Source organism: Homarus americanus, unplaced genomic scaffold, assembly GCF_018991925.1.
Source record: "Homarus americanus isolate GMGI-L3 unplaced genomic scaffold, GMGI_Hamer_2.0 scaffold29324, whole genome shotgun sequence".
Lineage (NCBI taxonomy): Eukaryota > Metazoa > Arthropoda > Malacostraca > Decapoda > Nephropidae > Homarus > Homarus americanus.
Window position 1 is genome coordinate 293,482 of NW_024755207.1, and position 20,285 is coordinate 313,766.

General features: G+C 40.3%; 2 protein-coding genes across 3 annotated transcripts; both read right to left on the minus strand.

The window, feature by feature from the left end:
• Positions 1-13: 13 nt before the first annotated feature.
• On the minus strand, positions 14-9,894 carry LOC121856441 (charged multivesicular body protein 4c-like). The gene is made up of 5 exons (XM_042352037.1): positions 9,610-9,894; positions 6,805-6,982; positions 6,291-6,405; positions 4,080-4,267; positions 14-1,623 (listed from the first exon to the last, which is right to left on the minus strand). The coding sequence occupies exons 1-4, from the start codon at positions 9,788-9,790 to the stop codon at positions 4,085-4,087; spliced, it is 657 nt and encodes a 218-aa protein (XP_042207971.1). The 5' UTR covers positions 9,791-9,894; the 3' UTR covers positions 14-1,623; positions 4,080-4,084.
• A 656-nt stretch (positions 9,895-10,550) lies between these two features.
• Positions 10,551-17,574, minus strand: LOC121856449. Of its 2 annotated transcripts, none has more exons than XM_042352045.1 (3): positions 17,471-17,574; positions 16,207-16,426; positions 10,551-15,429 (listed from the first exon to the last, which is right to left on the minus strand). In XM_042352045.1, exons 1-3 carry the CDS (start codon positions 17,489-17,491, stop codon positions 11,444-11,446), a joined length of 4,227 nt encoding a protein of 1,408 aa, XP_042207979.1. In that variant the 5' UTR covers positions 17,492-17,574; the 3' UTR covers positions 10,551-11,443. The 2 variants fall into 2 exon arrangements, with proteins under 2 accessions (XP_042207979.1, XP_042207980.1); XM_042352046.1 differs by lacking the exon at positions 17,471-17,574 and adding an exon at positions 17,388-17,454.
• Positions 17,575-20,285: the final 2,711 nt, after the last annotated feature.

Genomic DNA, 20,285 nt, shown 5'->3' on the forward strand with positions numbered 1-20,285 from the left:
AAGGAAAGAATTATTGGAAATAACATTTTTATTATATCAAATACATAAAGTGATATTGACGCAGTTTATATTCAAATAAATCATTGGGTATCTTGTATGCATGAATTACTTTTCTGGAACGTTGCAAGCCAGGCCTTCCAAGTCATTGGTATTTACACTACCGACCTCAAAAGGGGCACAATTATACCTTATCTTTTAAATAAAATTCTCTACAATAGTAATTTCTCTAAAAATTAACTGTGTAAATGCACAGCTTCATGAGCCTCATCACATGAGAAAAAAAGAAGAGGCTTAAGGTTTTCAATTACCCAAGCCTTTCCTGCTTTGCAAGGTGGCTGGACAGGTGCTGACCTCAAGATCTTAGCATTTAGCAGCTGTTGGATTATTGCACCCCAATGGCAGGATTCTTGTTCACTGAGTGTTGTTCCACCACCAGTAAGTGCACCAGATAGTGTAGTCATTCACTGCCGAGTGCACAAGGGCTAGTGTACAAAGAGGGAACCCAATTCTCCACTTGACCATTCACTTGCGAGGCAAACACTACCAAATGAGCTATGGAATAGTGAAAATAATATATCAAAGTCCAACACTCATACCTGCAGGTATAAAAGCACAAGACCGCAATCAGACTCTATCTTCTCATGTACAAAAGAAAAAAGGTAACTGAAACATTTCTTTAAGCATACAGCTGCTCACTGCAAATAGACATATCTCTTGAGAACAAAGGAAAAGGATTAAGCTTCTCACCATAATAATTACATACATGGCTCATTTAAAATGTATAATATTTACAGGGTACATAACAAAGGACGAATTATTGTAAAGCCTCACATGGTGGGAACACCCAACTGCACCTTGCATACCCAACACCTGCCTGCTGTGCCTGTGATGATGAGTATTGTAAAGAGTGATGGGAGCAATAATTGTTAGCCTTGCATGCAATTTTGATAAGGCACATTTCCTACACAATGCCAGAATACGTAGTCTTCACACAGTACCAATGCAACTAAGAATCTCTGTTCCCATCACAACCACAAAGACCTCTGCATATCAGCAACATTGCAATGCAAAATCATTCAAAACCACGTATGAATAAATTAACAACAATCAAGACAGTCTGTGTTCCTCTATAAAGTTAGTGTACAGTGTAGAAACTGGGTTGGTAACTAGGAACATTGACACTTAAAAACGAATCTTTTTCTGGAGTAATTCATTATCAGTATTTCTTAACCTGATCATCAATGTACACAACACAACTAAGGTTATGAAATTAATGTAGTAAGAAACTTCCCTGATAACTGTTAAAAGAAAAAAGACTTTGCAGTAAATGTTGCTCATCATTTATTCCAAAGGCTTCCTGCACAGTCTCCAAATAAAAATATGAGAATTTGAAGCTGACTTTACACATTGACCCAAGGCTACAACTTATCTCTAACGAAAACACAAGCAACATTAGTTATAATATATAGGTGTATATTATCCGGATTCAGAACAGGCTGGTTTGTATGTAAGCGCGTATGAGCCAATTTTCAGTGGCATTTTTGTGATGACCATCGTCATGCTGGGAGTACTCACTGGAAGGCTAACAAAACAGCAGGGACCAGGGTCCATAGAAAAGGAAACCTGAAAATTATACAACAGTCTATAATTAGTTGGATCTGATATAATTTTTCTAAGACAACAGTAATAAATAATGCACTAACTGTACAGTATTTATTGGTACTTGTACAGATATACTAATACAGTACAGGTATGGGAGCATTTACCCAGAATGCTTGAGACCTGGGGGTTGCCCGGATGGATTTTTTCTGTAATTTGGAGTGCCAGGCCTAAAAAGTACAATATGTACAGTAAACACCTCTGTAACTGGCTGTGAAGACTCTGTGTAGATCATTAAATTCACCTCTAAAAGTAGCTTTAACTGTATGCTGTAACATTAAAATTTTAAATTGTAGGCATACAAACATCAATAACAAAAGCATATACAGCACAATACAGTATTGTAATACCCCTTTTAGCATTCAGGATACATTCCTGGGTAATGCAGTACAGTACAGCACTATCCAAAACAGCTTTCTAAGGGATCATTATACCATTGCATATATGGAGGTGCATTCCTGATGACATTATTTTTTACCTATGAGATATATACAGTACAGTGTTGTACATGAAGGGTACAGGTATTAATAAACAGATTATTATAATAACATATATTTACTAATTACTGAATAACAAATAAACAATATTGTATCATGAATGACAATTGTTTCATGAACAAGTGTGAGATGCAGTGCATAAATGGGTGGGTCACATGGGTGGTTAGGAGGGAGAGAGGGACGCAGGTGGGAGGCGGTGGATATTGTACGGCTCAACTTTGGTTGACACTAATCCATCTCTGCATCACTGAAATTATGATTAAGATGGGGGTGGTGATGATGGAGATTGTGGAAAGTTGTGAGGATGTGATGCGTCTGTCGGTTTCTTCGGTAACACTGGACCTGCAGCACTGCCGATGCTAGTGAACAGTTGATACCTACCCACGAAATTGAGTGTAAGTATAAATGAGCAATGTTGTATCCCTTCAACATTGTTACATAGCATTATAAAATATGGAGTGAGAAAGCAGAAAGGTGGGGGTGATTAGAGAGGTGGAGTGGTAACACACACTGGGTGTTGTTAAGCGCTCTTCAGCAGCTGATCTCCAACCCGCCACCAAACATTGTGCTTCAGTTAACCACACACAATTTTATGTCATACAATAAAACCTACACTTAATATAACAATTTGGGCTAATTGAATGGTGGCTGGGGTCTCCGTAACCCACACTTCTTGATTTGTTCCTCTTGGGTCACCTAAATGGTTCTTACATGATCTTGGTAGATGAAAGATTTTAGGTGGTCCCAAAGGAAGAAATCAAGAGGTATGAGGCCTGGAGATCTCAATGGTAATTCAATTAGTCCTCATCACCAAATCTTCGTTTATTGTTATGATTGCCTCGCCTGGAAAATAAAATCCTTTGGTCCGTGACCTATGAGACATCCTGTAAAGATGATGGATAGCTATTCTATAATCAATCACATAACAACTAACAACTTTAAAGAAATATCTCTTAATTGCTGTCAGTATGGGCTCCTACAGATGTGATGAACTCAAAGCAACATTGGTATGAACTCCTTACTAATAAGTTCTTTCAAACAAAACACTATATTTATCTCAAGTCATGGGGTTTGACACACACTGTCTATACAATGACTTATCTTAATTTTTCCCCAGTTTCTTTTAGGCAAACAAAAGATGGGGATTAGTGAAAAATGGATGTCTGTGTGGGGATTCAACTTGAAACGTAAATGTCAAGTCATGCAAAAATAATCTGAGTGGAATAGACTAAAAAGTGGGACCCATGATGGCCCAAGTAGAGTACGGTGCAAAGACGCTGTGATGGAGTACACATCCGAGTGTTTTGATACAAAGTACTGGGTCGAGTTTTATATGTGTTGGTACTGCCCAAGCCATCCTGCTGTGCAAGATGGCCATTTTGATACACATATGTATAACATTTGCTTCAAGTTTAGACATGAAACATAACATGAATTCCGACAAATATGTTTTCTGGCTTGCTGCAATTAAATTTTTTTTAATCGGATTTTATGTTGTCATTATAATGGATTCTGTCTATCCATCAAAATAAAAATAGCTTGAAACTGCTTTCCAAAGAATCAATATACAGTAATATCTCCGTTAGCCAGAATCTCTCAAACCCGGAATTGAAATTTTCCGTGGGGCACATATCCGGAAAATTCCAAGAAAAATTTTCCGATACCCGGAAAATTATGGGGATGGAAGAGTTTTTTCCAGGTTTGAGAGATGAAAATCAGGCGCATTTTCTGGAACTTCCAAGAACATTTTTCCATTACCAGGAAAATTCCGAGGATGAGGGACTTTTTTCCGGCTTTGAGAGCCGTCTTGTTACCCGGAAATCTCTCATTCCCGAAAGTGCTCTGCACCAACTGTTCCGGCTAACGGGGATATCACTGCACCCTGTACTGTACTGTGCATAGTTCATATATAAAAATACGTACCATGTTTAAGATGCCCAAGCAGCTAATTCAGCCATGTCTTCTTCGTCTTCTTCCTTCCTCCTACGTTCAGGCTTAGCGATGGCACTGGTAGGAACTTCTGGCAAGTCTGACACAGCGTCAGCAGTGTTCAAGAGTTTTTCATCCAAGTCTGCTTGTTCCAGCTCTTCCAGCTCAGCCAACAGATCATCCTACAAGATGAACATAAAAACTTGAGAAGCCTGTACTGTACTTTGTCCAATAATTATCAATCATATGATGCACTCGGGGAATAGTGACGAATACACCAAAATATTTTTTTTTATAATTATGGTTAACATTGGCATAACTAATTTTCCGTGTTATCTCCATAACTCATCTCACGGTTATGATGAAACTGGTGTCAAAATATATAAGGGCATGTAAATAAATATTTAACTGTAATTATCTCATCAGCGATTTTAGCATATTCCTCACTGTTTCACCAACTGTCTCATATAATGTATAGCACTATAGTATTTCCACGCTAACCTGGCCCATAAGCCACGCCCCTCTTATATACAAACCGTACAAACTGTAGTTCATTACCTATTGTACTATATATGTTTGGTATCATTTGTTTCTGTTTGCTTTATGTTTGGCACAAAGAAATAATGAGAAGACTTCATTCCAAAGTGAATTTCATCTCTGACTTCAATCTTTTATCATAAATAATAAAAATTTTCTAACATCCTCTCTGAAGTGTTAATGCATTGAAATCATTTGCATTTTGATAGTCCAGATATTTAACATTATTTTAGAGAAAAACAGGTCTGCTTACCAATTGTGAACACACTAGTTTGAATAAATGAACAGCTACACGAACATTTTTTTCTGAACCAATCGGCTGTTTATAGCTATAGATGAGAGGTGTGGCTTACGGGCCAGGTTAGTGTGGGAATAGTATACTGTACTGTTGTCAAGTTACCCATCTTTGTCTGGATGGAGGGACAGGATATAGTGCACAAAAATCCCCCTATCATCTTAAAAAATGTGGACTGTACTAATGGGTCACTGTACAGTAAAAGCATTCCAAAGACCACTCACACCTCCCTACCAAATTTCAGCTCTACAGTATCTTCAAAACTTTGGAAATGCTTAAGGAACACCTACAGTACATACACGGAATTTAATTCATAATGGTATATAAAGATTAATATCACTTTCCAGTACAGTACTGTACTGTATATGCATAGTTAGTAAAACTGAATTTCCATCAAGTATCCAGTCATTTGTCTTCACATTTATTTACTTAGTTTAATATAAATCAACACCAACCAGACATCATGGAACAATACCAATTAGTTACTTTCTTTGCCAAACATCCATATCATAGTTCCTGCAAGTAGTGGTCTGACATACTGTACTGGTACTGTATATCCTACAATAGCTTTAAAATGTTCTAATTTCATATTATTAATTCTCTAACATATTCAATGGTTCTTGTATAAACTTGCTGAGGCATTCTGCTCATCCACTCTTATATTTTACATCATGAAAGTACTGACTATGTCCTTGATTCTGCACAAATGGATTACTTTAGAGAGCCATAAAATTTACACTGGAATCTCATGTGCATTAGGAACCCGTTTATTTAACTTGATAAACAAACAGGTGAAGTAAGTGGATGATTTTTTACCCATAACGTTATACACTTTATTAAGAGATCTATAACTATAAATTAATGTATAAGCTTCATAATTAAATTCTTCAAACTTTTCTTTAGAGTCCACTGCTGAATTTAACCTGTACTATATCCAGTACTGTACATGGTAAAAAAAAAGTATCGGTCTAGATGGGCCCGATAAATTCTGAAATGATCAATATGACTCGTGTTGTCTTGGTAGGGTTGTCAAAATTCTTCATCAATGGTGTCACATTGTTTCACACAAAGTGTGGAGAGATACTTAATTTTACCATGTGTACCTGACTATAAGATATATGGATACCAAATACATATTAACTTTCAACACAGTGCATAGCATATTACTGACTGTAAACATCTTCATCCTTGAAAGAAAAAATCTACAAGTATATCAGGAAAATACTGTATCTATTTGTGAAGCCAAGTGTTCCATCTTAACACACTAGAATTTTGTTTACTTTAGTGTGTCACCGGTTATTATGGTTGTGATATCCATTGCGATCAGATATTGTAGATGTTAGAAATTCGGTCACCCAAAACAGAGAACTTACTTCGTCGACATCATCTCCAAACGCCACTGGGTTTGAAATTGCTTCAGAAATTTCCCGAGCTACGTCCTGCTGCTCTGCTATATCATCCATCATGTCATGTACTTCATCCACATTCCTGTAATGCAAATGCACATAATAATTAGCTCGTATAAAATAAATAATACAAGCACTTTTGGCTACATGTTCCTTACATCAAGTAATGGGGGGAGGGCACAAGATATTGCATAAGCCTATATCTGGCTTGTTTGTGACAATGATCAGCAGTGACATGAAAATATCTTGAGTATTGTACCATATTTTTCTCAAGACCTGTCTCAGAGTACATGAATGTCAGGTCCCATATACAAAAAATTACTAAACTTGTTGCTGCCATGAGTAAAATAAATTCATTCAAATTAAGTCAGGGAGGCCCATTACAAGGTAGCAAAATTATAAAGTACATGTACCGTACTATCCTCAATATGAAGTAAGGTAGAAAAGAGGGTCACAATTAACCTGAGTTTTAAATACTTACATGTGCTGGTGAGCTGATTTAAGTGCCTTGGCAGCTTCACCCATAGTCTGCAAAACATTGGTGTTTGTGTTGGCTGATTCAAGGGCTTCACGCTGCATTTCAATAGTACTAAGAGTTCCATCGATCTGTTGAAGTTGCTTGTCATACCTCTTCTTGCGCTTCAAAGCCTGAAGAGCCACTGTAAAAAGAGGGTTACTAAAAAAATTCTATAGCGTCTAATTATGTTCTTCCATGACATTCAGCAAAGTCGGTCTTCAAGTTAAAACAAAACAAAAATCCTAACGGACAAAAAAAAAAGGTACCCTGATCGAAGGAAATTTTGTCAATGGCAATATTAATGTGCAATGTTTACAGCCTTGCAAGCATTGTACTGTACCTTGGAAACTTAATAAAGTAGAGAAATTACTTAGAAACCAATTATGCTGTTGGGAGATGGCACAACAAAGACAATAGTGGAGAGCCATGCCAAAGGCCCACAGGAGAGAGAAGTGTAAAGATTATACTGTATGGGAGACTCTTTTGATAGCAGACTAAATGTTGTGATGAGTTATTGTTTGAGAGGTTTTCTGTCAAGTGGAAGAAAAATTTCTTAACGGGACATAGGATCAGTTAAAATTGAATTATTGTACAGAATAATGTACAGTACTTTCATTCTGCATGTTTATACAGCAAGACTTCTTATTATAATGGACTCTGATATACCATGACTTACACTAAAATGCAGAACCTTGACTATTATGTATCAGAATATTATAAAACACTAATTGTTCAATGTTCAAAACATGATTTGTGCAATACTAATGAGCCAATAACAACAAAGGTCCTTTAATTATAAAAAATCACATATGAACAGAACACAAATCCGGTGGTGGAAAAAGGTAAAACTTATTTTGACCCTACATATTTATAAAGCAGTAAGTAGACTATAGCCTTCATGTCTTCAACATTTTAAAATGTCACTGGCCTTAATAAGATTGTAATAGGCACAAACCACTACACACAGTACAATTGTTAAGTGGTTTGTTCCTACTAAAATCATTGTGATGGTTTGGATTTCAATTGCTAATGCAAATGTAAGCTTTCATGGCCATGACCTATATACAGTACTTGCTACTTCTTAAGTAACTTCCAATTCATTTTCTTCTTCCTTGAACACCAGACCTGCATCATATACTGTACACTACCATTTAGAAATTTGAGTAACTAATATTTTAATTAAACAAAGAACAATTATACTTACTAGTAATGTGTTTATTTTGTATATATATATATATATATATATATATATATATATATATATATATATATATATATATATATATATATATATATATATATATACAGTATATACATACAGGGTACATTTTCAACTTAAGAACGTCCCCAGAACTCGTTTGTAATCGGGGGACTGTCTGTATTAAACATTTGGAATCTTATATTGACAAAATTGTGTAACCTACAAAGCTTAGCTAAGATAGTGAAAAGGCCCACCAGCCCAAATAGTTGCCATCATTGTTCTATGGTGATATGTTCTACAGTTAGTAGTTTGAGTGCACTATTAATATAAACTAACACTAAAAGAAGTTTAAAATGTGCTGGTTAACCCGGAGCATCACGGTAAGTGTTTATATGTATGCATGTATCGGTACTTTATGAATTGATGGCAATTATTTCTCAAACATCAGTACACGATGCTTGCAGGTGTTTGTGGGGTTAATAAAATAGCTAAAAGAACCTAACCTAACCAGGTCATTGTACAGTACTGGTACACCATAATCAACATAAAAAGTTTTACTTAAAAATCACCATCCTAATTATGAGTTCATCAGTTGGTATAATTATAGTTTCGGTCATCCGGGGAATCCTAGAAATTTAACTATTGGAATAAGTAGTTTAGACAATTCGCAGACACTTTTCTTCTTTAGCGTTTCCATTGGAAATTTATATTTTTATATTTTAACTGATAAAATTACCAACAATATTACTCGTTCAATGTGGACAGGGCTCTGAAGTAGAGGGAAAATGTGAGGTGAAAATACTAAAAAGAACACCAAACAAACCTTTGAAAACGTGACCTAACATTTCCTAATCCGTAAAAATCGTATAACTATTAAAGCCTTCCTTCTTCATGTTTTGGGTGTTTAGTATGTGATGATGTTTCCGGTGCTCAGATGAAGAGAGATCCATAAACTCGAAAGTGATTCTTAAAATTTTTACAAGTTAGGTGTCATGTTAGGTCAGGTTTTCAAAGGTTTGTTTGGTGTTCTTTTTTGTATTTTCACCTCACATTTTCCCTCTACTTCAGAGCCCTGTCCACATTGAACGAGTAATATTGTTGGTAATTTTATCAGTTAAAATATAAAAATATAAATTTCCAATGGAAACGCTAAAGAAGAAAAGTGTCTGCGAATTGTCTAAACTACTTATTCCAATAGTTAAATTTCTAGGATTCCCCGGATGACCGAAACTATAATAATACCCATAAGTAGTATTTGTGGGATATATATTGGCTGAATTCTTATCCATTAAATCCAAATCAACAGAAATGTCTGAAAAGGAAATTCCTACACAATTAAACCATTGTTAAGGTGATGAAATTATTAGATCAAAATTACAAATTTCATTAATCGTATGCTACTGGGATCAGCCAGCCTTTTCCACTTGACTCTACAACAGTAGTTAGTGCCTCTAACCTTGAACATAACTGGGAAAGTTTAAAACAAAAAATCTTGATAATTATAATGTCAATTCGAATAATATTAATTATCACAGGAAAAACCACCATAAGGGGACACATATACTGACCTCTCTTGTTTTTGGTTCCATTCTGCTTAGCAATAGTAATTTCCTGCTGAATTTTCTTCTCCAAGAAATCCTGCTTTTTGATTAACATTTCTTCAGTATCTCTCAGCTTCTGGATGGCTTCTCCTGCCGTGGGGGCTTTATCGTTCTTTCCCCCACCGAAGAGTTTCCCGAAGATGCTCATATTTTGAGTAAGAACGCGAGTGGACACAAAATAGTACAGTTACTGTTGTCACTCCTGCCTCCTGGCTCCTGCTCGACCACCGTCGCTATTCCAAACAAACTCTGTAGGTTACTTTCACCGTCGATTGTGACGTATGTCACGGTTTATCAACCTCTATTAGGTTTAATTTTATTCATTCACAGATTCTAATACATTAAAATGAATTACATAAATTATAAATATAATATATATATTGTATAATAAGCATCTAAACTGGAAATAAAATTAAATACATCTGGGAGTAAATATGCAGTGGAATTAACGAAACCAAGATACAGAGGTGACGTCATTTGGTGACGTCATGGTCACGTAGTTGTGAGTCACTACAGGACAGGAGTAGACAGACATAAGGGACGACAAAAGATAATTCACGTCTGATTTTCTGATAAATGTAACTAACACAATATACCCACATCGTTATTCATTTCTGTGGTTTATTTTTTTTAAATTTAATTCTTATAAACAGCTCCGAGTTTAGTGGTTCTTATCAGATAAGACAATCCAAAATGCTTCAGTTATTTGATGTTGAAATTTAATCATGTGGCGCCGTGTTCTCCCACAAAGAGCATAGTCAGTGTGTTACTAATGATGAGTTCAAAATTCCCAAATATTTTTTTATCATGGGTATGTGTTTAAATCTGTGTTCATACGCAAACAAGTGTCTAATTTCAGATTATTTATCAGTATTTTCTTTCACAGGTCTTAACAATAAAACTAAATATAACTGAGATGCTTTATTTATTAATGCCCAATAATGCCACTAGTTCAGTAGCCTCACTTATAACAATACAACAAAAACCTTCCTCTAGTACTGGCAACACCAAGGACACACATGTACATCACCAACTGAAGGCTTTACAAAAACACCCGAAAGACATTTTGAGAAAAAACTGAAAATTATTTGTCAGAAAACATTTGGGGAAATGTCCTCCATCTTATATCTAACACTCCCTCACAACTTGTAGAACTTAGTATGGAATATGAAGTTGATGCTTAATTTGTATTTTTAAGTAGTTTATAATATATCTACAGTACATTAGTTTAAAAAATCCACCATTCGTACTGTCTCATATTCTTACAAAACAGAGGAAAGGGAAAGTTACAGTAAGATAATGATCGCTAAATTGTGCAGTACATAGGGAAACTGATTATTATTGTTTACTTTGTGAAGTAATAGACGATAGATACACGAGGCTTATGTCCTGACAATGTAACCCACTCTCTAGCTTGGTTAGCTTAGTAAAGTTTACCAAGAAGTTATAAATTAACCCAGGGTGTCTGTCACGTAGGCCTGGTGTCACGTTATTACATATTGGTTGAGATAGGATATTTCAGTCTCCCCTTTGGTCTGGATATTTGTAAAGCAGTTGGTTTATAAAGCCAGTGGTGATATGGCAATACCACTGGTTCCGGACTCACACTACAAGTTGGTGGCTACAGTGTATTACTGGTACTGATTCACACCGACTATCAATCGCATAATGCCCACTTAATTAAGATTTGAATACGGCACCAAAGGATTGCCAACCCAGGACGATAACCATCCTGCCATTTTACCCGTACGTGGCATTCATATCAGAAAACTATAGAACAAGTTAGTAAGATGTATGCTAGTCACTGTGATACCTTGAGAATGGGTGGGACTGTCGGGTACCACGGAAGAGTGTCTAGGCTGCGTCGTCGTCTTCCAGGCAGGAACGGCTGTCCGCCAAATGCTGCCGCCAACTGAGCTTGCTGGAATCGTTGTTGCGCCGCTTGTTCTTCCATCGCTATTGCCATGTAAGCGGCACTGGTGGCGAACACGATGCCCAGCAGCAGCAATGTCGGCGACGAGAACAAAGACTGTAAGAGAGAGTTTGCCTCCTCGCGGTCCATCGTCTGAGGGGCTCTAGTGACAGCTGCATCCTCTTGGGTCACACCAGGTTCAATGAGAGGACCAGGTTCTTCCTCTGCGGGAGTGGGATCAGGCCTCGTGGCTTCAGGCATCACCACGTTAACTACGGGTGTGCCCATCTGCATGTTGGTTTGCTGAGGGGGGCGGTAGTTCACGAAACCGCCGCCAGATGGTCGTCCGTGCCCCATCTGGAAAGGTTCTTGGCGTAGTTGCAATAAACCTTGGTTTCTGTCTGGCCGCGAGGGACCAATACGATTGACACCGCTGGGTTTGTTATTGTTGTCCCTGATGCTCGTCTCCACGACGTCCTCTAAGCCAGAGTTGTCGAACTCCCCGAGTCTGGATAGCCCGATGACGGGGTTTAATGTTGACACTACGGAGCCTTGGGTAACGCTTACGGCACCTCCGGGAAGGGGTACTCTCCCGGGGACCCCACGGGCAGGGGCCACTCCGGAAATCCTAGGCGAGGCACTTGGGGTCACCACAACGGGTCGGGGAGTGTTGTCTGACCTCCATACCGCATTATCCTCGCCACCATTATCATCATGACTGCTCCCTGGAACACCATGACCACCCTGGCTCTCAAGATGTGCATGTCCGTAGGTGCCCAGGTGGTGATCCTCGTCTGGGTCATTGCTTATGTGGTTGGCTGAAGTGGTGTGAGCTATTTGTGTTGTGCGGTTGTTTTGGGAACCAAGTTCACTGTGATTATCGTGACTACCATGTGCACCATGACTATTATGTGCGCCGTGACCATCCTGTGCACCTTGACCACGATGTACACCGTGGCCACCATGTGCACCGTTGCCATCATGTGTACTGTGGCCAAATGTAGCGGGAGTATGGTGAGGGTGGTGGCTGTCGTGATTATGAGGGACAGTGGTGGTGGCTGGGTGTGTCTGTGGTGTTAGGGGTGGGTGCGGAAAGCTGGGAGGAGGGTAATACGGGTACGGCGGGTATGGGTAAGCATATGGGTAAAGTAACGGGTAGTGTTGGGGGCCGGTGGTGGTAGTGGTGGTGGTGAGGGAGGAGGGTGCCTGTACCGCTAACACTATGGATGACACCACCGGCCGCATCCCTACTGGCAAACGCGCAATAATTTCTTGTTGCTCCCGAGTCAAATGTGCCCCATTACCTCCCTCCCCATGGTGACTTGACCCTTGGTGTAGGGACTGAGTCGGGCGCGTGGGGAAGAAATTGGGTGGTAGATGTTGTGTTGGGTGGTCGTTAATGCTTAAGTCACTTTGGCGGTAATTTCCAGCAGTAAAATTGATACGAACTGGAACTCGCAAGTCACCTTTCGCTACTTCCCCGGGGCTGCTGCTGTAAGAGGCCGTCGACTCTTCGATACTATGGGGGGTGACGCTTGTATTTGTCAGCTGCTGCAACCTTTGATTCTTGCTGTCTTTCTCCGACACGTCCTCACTCAGAGGACTAACACTCGAGTCCCTACTACTACTAGACCTTCCAGTCATGGTCTTCATCTGGTCTAATAGACCTAAAGTCTCCAGCTCGCCGTTATTCATACCAGCTAGTTGGTTCAGTACGTCCGTGGGAAGAGCTTCAAGACTAGGGGCGTCTGCGATAAGCTCTTCATCGCCGTCATATACAACAGGAATTCTGTCCAGTTCCTGAAGCAGCGCCATTTTGGATAGATCTTTGTCACTTATGTTCCACAAATTTTCTAGCAGCTGAGGATCCATAGGAGCCATTCCTCCACCGCCGGTGTGGGACACATGTTTCACATGACCTGCTAAAACTGCGTCAGTGGGATGAGAAGTATGAAGCGAGGTCAGTATGTTGTCAGAGTTGGGATGCAGATGATAGATTCCGGATTTAGTTTTATCGTTATCTACATGTTGATTCAGTTGAATTGTAACATTTGGGCCTTCATACACACTGCCATAATAACCACTGTTGACCCCTTCTTCAAAGTTTAGCTGCTCATGTGACCCCGTGCCGCCAGTACTTGGACTCACATCAAATACTGGATGTAGTTGATGATATACTGGAGTCACAGGGCTATTTAGCTCACCAAAATGCTGTTCATATAATACGGGATTTATATAGGGATTGATTATCGAGCCTTGGCCGACCATACCTACATCTTCATCTACACTGGTCGAGGGCAAATTGAAACTGTCTGGAAAATTATTAACTTTACTGGCAGAAGGAATAGCACTTAAGGTCCAGTGCTTCACTTGGTTCAGAGAGTTGTGCTTCATTCCGATTGGTCTAATATCATTACCCAGTCCTGTGTTGTGTTGTGTCTTATTTAGCTGATCGTCACTAACCGAGTCCTCTCCGTCAGTCTGAGAGTAATCATGGTAACTTGGGTAATCATCTGGTACTATGGGTCCGCCTTTCCTCATAAACTTGGTGGGGCTGAGGACCATCTCTCCGTCTATTTCCTCGTAATAATCCTCATACCCCGTGGTACTTACTTCCCTCATGGCGTCCCTTTCGGCAGGATCTTCCTCTGGGACGTTAGTAACTTTCGGTACCTCACTTGCAAATGCCGCGTTGTTTAGGGTAGATTCCTGAGTTAATATTTCGTTTATGTTTAGGTCCGTCTCTAAGACACTGTTGTTAAAACCGAGTGTAGAGCTGGGAGGGTTGGCAATATTAGTGTCAGAGATAATGCTGGAAGGCGATCTGGTTTCGCCAGTATTTGGTGTGTATGATTGTTTGGTTCCTGTAGTATCCACGATAATGTTTCCAGAGTCGTCTTCTGGCATCACCTCTGAGTAGAAAATATTGTTGATGTAAACACCGGACTGTCTAACATTGTTATTAATGGCGGTTTTATTTTCATTTAATTTCCAGTTATTTTCTATAATCTCTTCGCCCTGTAAATGTTCAAATTTCTCTACATCTTCAACCCGCTGCTCTTCGGTTTCGTTTAAGGTTGACGGCCCATCATTATTCACATCTTGAAGCTTGATTTGCTCATGAGTGAAGGAGCTACCAGAACTGATGTGCTGGTTGATGCCCTGATGATCTTGAGATGAACTCAGAAGGATGCTCGCTTTAGTTTCGTTGATACTTTGCATCCCTGAATGTTGTTCGTCCGGGCTAGTTGTTATATTTCCAGCTTGATCGTCTTGGTGAGTCTGTGCTGCAGTTGTGGTGTCAGCTGTAAGGTTAAGGGCTAGGGTGGGGGTGGGGGTGGTGGTGTTGAGGGGGTCTGGCGTAGTGTCGTTAACCAACCTGCCACTAGATACGGAGATGTGAGCTATGGCGGCCAACTGCTGCCTGATGTATTCCACCTCTGGATCCCTTGACTCAATGCTGTTGTGAGTGTGGTTCCAGGTTGTTGTCAGCGGGAACACGGGCATGTCGCTCCCTGTGTCCTGGGAGGGTTCATTGTTATTGCTTTGAGGGTCCTGGATGCTAACGATATTCTGGATGGTGCCGGGGTCTTGGATGACGGAGGTGGAGCCATAGCGTTGGGTGAGGGCAGTCACTAGTTGCTGGATGAGGACAGGATTACGGGAATTGACCATGACATAGCCAGGACGCGTACCAGCGGGCCTTCTCGTCATGTCCTCCACGAAGCTCTGCACCATCGACACGACTCCCTCAGGGCTGCTCCCGATTATGTGGTTGTTTAGATCGCCACCACTCATCTGGTTGTTCCCAGGACGACTTGGTAACTCTCTGTTGTTGTTCAGACCCCAGAACTGTCTCCCTGCGGTACCCCGATCTGAGGAAGAATGAGTCTCTGTGTTGGTTCTGTTACTGACAGTAACTTTAACACGACAAACCTATTCGTTAAAGATCACTGCTTATATTATCATCTGACAACACATTAACAATATTCAACTCGCTAACCACTGCTGCAACTACCTGTACATGTCAAACCATGCAAATGATCACCAGACACTGTCACCATACTCTACAAGCTCACCAGACACTGTCATCATCCTCTACAAGCTCACCAGAGTCACCATCCTCTACAAGCTCACCAGACAGTCACCATCCTCTACAAGCTCACCAGACATTGTCACCATCCTCTACAAGCTCACCAGACACTGTCATCATCCTCTACAAGCTCACCAGACAGTCACCATCATCTACAAGCTCACCAGACAGTCACCATCCTCTACAAGCTCACCAGACACTGTCACCATCCTCTACAAGCTCACCAGACAGTCACCGTCCTCCACAAGCTCACCAGACACAGTCACCATCCTCCACAAGCTCACCAGACACTGTCACCATCCTCTACAAGCTCACCAGACACTGTCACCATCCTCCACAAGCTCACCAGACACTGTCACCATCCCCTACAAGCTCACCATACACTGCCACCGTCCTTCACAAGCATACCAGACAGTCATCATCCTTTACAAGCTCACCAGACACTGTCACCATCCTCTACAAGCTCACTAGACACTGTCACCATCCTTTACAAGCTCACCAGACACTGCCACCGTCCTTAACAAGCATACTAGACAGTCATCATCCTTTACAAGCTCACCATGTATTGAGGTACTGATGGTAGTCCCTCCGGCACCGTCTGGACGACCCGGCTGAGGTTTAGTGTATCGCAGGTCCTGACTGGGAAGTACCAGCAGGAGTGAGGAGCCCTCCGGTCCCTTCAACTTGGTGGGAACTGACTCCGTGCCCTCCAGACCACCATTTCCAATGCAGTTACTCCCCCGCGGCCACCAAACCAACACACTCGCCGTCACACATAACTGTATAAGGAGAGGAAATATATACTCGTATAACTTGTATGAATGGCCAGAAACCTTATCTAACACTTGTTCAACATATAAAGATGCTACCGTTGTTTACTATCTAAATGAATGACAAGACTTAAGTATATATATAAAATTTTCTATACCGTACAATAAGTGATATGCATTAATGACATGTACAGTTAGATGATCTGCTTATCTGTTCACGCATGACACGGGATACTGTACCATCTGTCTGCAAGATAACGCCATATAATTAACTAATTTCTCATATAATGTTTGCCTACTGTCATTATTTTCATATATCTGTACTAACAATCGTACCTACACCTAAGGTTAAAGTATCTTAAATTACAAATTAACATGTACTGTATATTAAACAATGTACAAAGTCACACGAGGGGATGATTGACGGGACGGAGTAACCCATTAAACAGAGAGACGACCCGCAACATCAATTTTAGATATTTCCCTGAGGTCTTGACATACACACAATATCGCTGAGCCGTACATAAAAAATACTGTCATCAATACATCAGCTTACAGTTATATACAGCGTCACCATCATTAGAGGCAGATAGCCGGCGGTACATACAACCAACAATCACCGGTTACTATTCAGCTGTCAATCTAAGTTTTTATCTTGCGCAACAAGCTATATAGATGATGCCAGAGAACCCGTTATCCAAGAAACTGCATCTACATGTTTCAATCTTCTGGAGGCTGCCTGCATGGTGCTCCTGAACCCAGAACCTCTTACAGGGTTCTACAACTGGCTAATGTTCACATCTTGTTCACTATTCCAAATATTAAGAAACATATCATCATTTTATATACCAAAAATTATTATAAACTTTTTAATCTTGTAATAATATTGCTTGGAAAAAGTCAACACAGCGAGATGTCCAGTTTAGCACTTTACTGGAAACTACCTCGCAACACCCTTAGTTCTTCTCACCATTCTAACCAAAAACATCATGTTGCGTATGGTGTTGCTGCACTCATGCTCAAGATGCTAGCAACACCCTTAGTTCTTCTCACCATTCTAACCAAAAACATCATGTTGCGTATGGTGTTGCTGCACTCATGCTCAAGATGCTAGTTACACACACTACCACTTCCCACCTCAGACTGAAGGCGCCCCACACTTGTCACCCCAAGTTTCACGACGTCATAACATGGCCGCCATATAAACACGGGAATTAAAAAAAAAAGTTGGCAACTCAAGTGGGGGAAACGTTTCGCAGAGTGAATTATCGCAACAACGTTTCCTCTTAGTTTTGTTCTTCATTATTTAGAGTTAGGAGTGTACATAAATGTCAAAGATATATTGACGTTGTACCTTTGAAATCTACCACTTTATAAAATTGCCCTCAAAGATCAGTGAATGGCTGCTACAAGACTGCCGTTTCCTTGGTGATATATAGAGTGTGATAACCGCGACCTGCAGGCACTTCCCCAATCATCTTTCCCCGACCATGTAGTATAGCAAACCACAAACTACTTAAACATTTCCTCTTCGTCTTCAGTGAGTCACTTGTAGACAACAGACGCATGATGACAGGAAAGCGACAGCAGTAGACAACAGAGAGTAGACACAGATGTTGATAGTTTCAAGACAATCTTAATTACCAAAAGCAGGTTTAGAAATAAATTAGTCGAGTACCAGAAACAATTTTCACATCTATCTAATTTAACCCAGCCAGGGCGGGCCCGAACCAAGGCTAGTTTGAGGCAAGTTTGGTCAAGCTTTTTCTAGTTAGTTTTAGGCGTAACCCATCAACTTGTTGGGATATTTTATAGATTTCAACCTAATCAAGGCTTAAACTTAGGAAAGGTAATGACAAAGTTAACCGAACTACTATGAGCTGCGGTGGAGTGAAAGTGTTCGAAAAATACTGGGCCGTCTTTGGAAATGAGTTGTTGGACTCAACTTTTTACTTTTTTTTGTACTTTTACTTGTTGACGTTACATGCTTGAGATCTTGCGAAGTTGCTGACATATCTGTTAACTTACAGTAGGTATTGATGTATTATATCCAGTGATATTTGAGTTATATGTTCAAAGATCTATGAACAAGACTTTTTTTTTATTTCCGTATATTTCTCTCGCCCTCACGCTACACCTGTCCTTCCAAACTCTTTTCTGATATTTTCTATTCTTCCTTGCTGCTATTACTACCACCACTAAGGCACTACCATCACAACCTAGCCACCACCACTACTACCTCCACCAGTATCACTACAATCACCATCTCTACCACTATTACCACCACTACTACTAACATCACAAATATCACCACAACCACCATCACCAGAGGAGCGACCGCCACGCACCTATAGCCAACACCGCAGAACAACACATCGCCTTGATGCTCTGGCGCCCGCTACCTTCCCCCTCAACCTAAATACCTAATTCATCTCTATAGTGGCGCCTGGCAGTGTCGTAGTCTAATCTTATCCATTATTACAGACGGGAGAGTTACCTGTTGTGGTCTCTGCTGGCCAAACAACGGCTGTAAACGGTAAAGAGAAAGAGGAAGAGTGGCAACAGAGGTGAGTGTGTTAATGGCCAGAAGGTTACGGTCGCACCGTTATTTCTACCCCTCCCACCCTCCCTCCCGCCACCTCTCCCTCCCACCTTCCTTTCCAATCTCTCACCGTCTCTCCTTCCCTCTTTTCTTCCCTTCACTGCCCCACTCATTGTTCAACCCAGTCATGGAATGTGTGTGTGTGTGTGTGTGTGTGTGTGTGTGTGTGTGTGTGTGTGTGTGTGTGTGTGTGTGTGGTGTCATAATCATTGTACAGTATATGATAGTGTATTACAGTATATGGTAGAATAAGCTATTATAGTATTTAGTAAATGTATAGAATGATGATGTACCCTGTCGAGTATTGTTGCTTAAGACGGAATATTATACAGTAGTATATGGTCGCCAGGTGGGGTCATAGTGTACATGACAGCCAGAACATAATGGCTGGAGCATCATAATATGTACACGATGTAGTACGTACATATTCACATGCTCATGATGTATTAGGTACACATACTCCCGTGCGCACGATGTCTTACTTATATACAGTACTTACATGTACTTAAACATTTATCTTTTTTAATTTTGCCGCGGACAGCAGCTAGTTTACTGTGCACTCCATACTCATCCTACATGTGAGCGGTAGCGCAAAAAGGTTTCCTGAGTAGAGGCCACAAAGGGTGTTTATCAGACCCCAGTGATCAGGATATTTTGGCAATGAATGTTACAGAGTATTTCAAGAACATTGTTTGTTTGTTGTAGTATGTAAACACCTATACATATAAGTGTAGTGTGGATATGCTAGAGTACACATAAATTACAAGAAGTACATACGCATCATTGTCTGCTGTACACATACGAACACAGACTTACGGGCTACAGGTGGGTCATGATGGCAAATGGGAGGGGCTTATGTGATAGAGCTGGGTCATGAAGATAAGTGGGAGGGGTTTGTAGGATAGAGGTGGGTCATGGTAACAAGTAGGAGGGGCTTATGGTGAAGAGGGAGGAGCCTGGAAGAAAAATGGGTGAAGTTGGATAAAATATGTGGAGCTTAATGGGTATTGGGAGAGGTCCAAAAAGACGTGGGTGGAGTTTTATGTATAATAGGAGGAGCCTAGCAAAAAATGGGTGGAGCTTGATAAGTAGTGGGAAAAGCCTAATGGAGTTGGTAAAACAGGTGAGCGAAACTTGTTGACAAAAAAAAATCGTTCATAATTTGAGAGTACAGTATGGGAAAGGAAAGATAAACTATACTTCCTGATGACTCAAGTACACCTGAAATGCACGCAGGATGAGAAAGACTACTTCTGTCTGTCTGTG

Excerpts from the sequence above, each read along its gene's own strand:
- LOC121856449 (XM_042352045.1), bottom strand. The coding sequence starts at position 17,491 with ATGATGTTTTTGGTTAGAATG. Across the intron at positions 16,427-17,470 it reads TGATGTTTTTGGTTAGAATG|TTATGTGTGACGGCGAGTGT; the intron begins GTGAGAAGAACT and ends CTCCTTATACAG. Across the intron at positions 15,430-16,206 it reads CATCAGTACCTCAATACATG|ATCGGGGTACCGCAGGGAGA; the intron begins GTGAGCTTGTAA and ends ATTCTTCCTCAG.
- LOC121856441 (XM_042352037.1), bottom strand. The coding sequence starts at position 9,790 with ATGAGCATCTTCGGGAAACTCTTCGGTGGGGGAAAGAACGATAAAGCC. Across the intron at positions 6,983-9,609 it reads TGGAACCAAAAACAAGAGAG|TGGCTCTTCAGGCTTTGAAG; the intron begins GTCAGTATATGT and ends CTCTTTTTACAG. Across the intron at positions 4,268-6,290 it reads TTGGAGATGATGTCGACGAA|GATGATCTGTTGGCTGAGCT; the intron begins GTAAGTTCTCTG and ends TTCATCTTGTAG.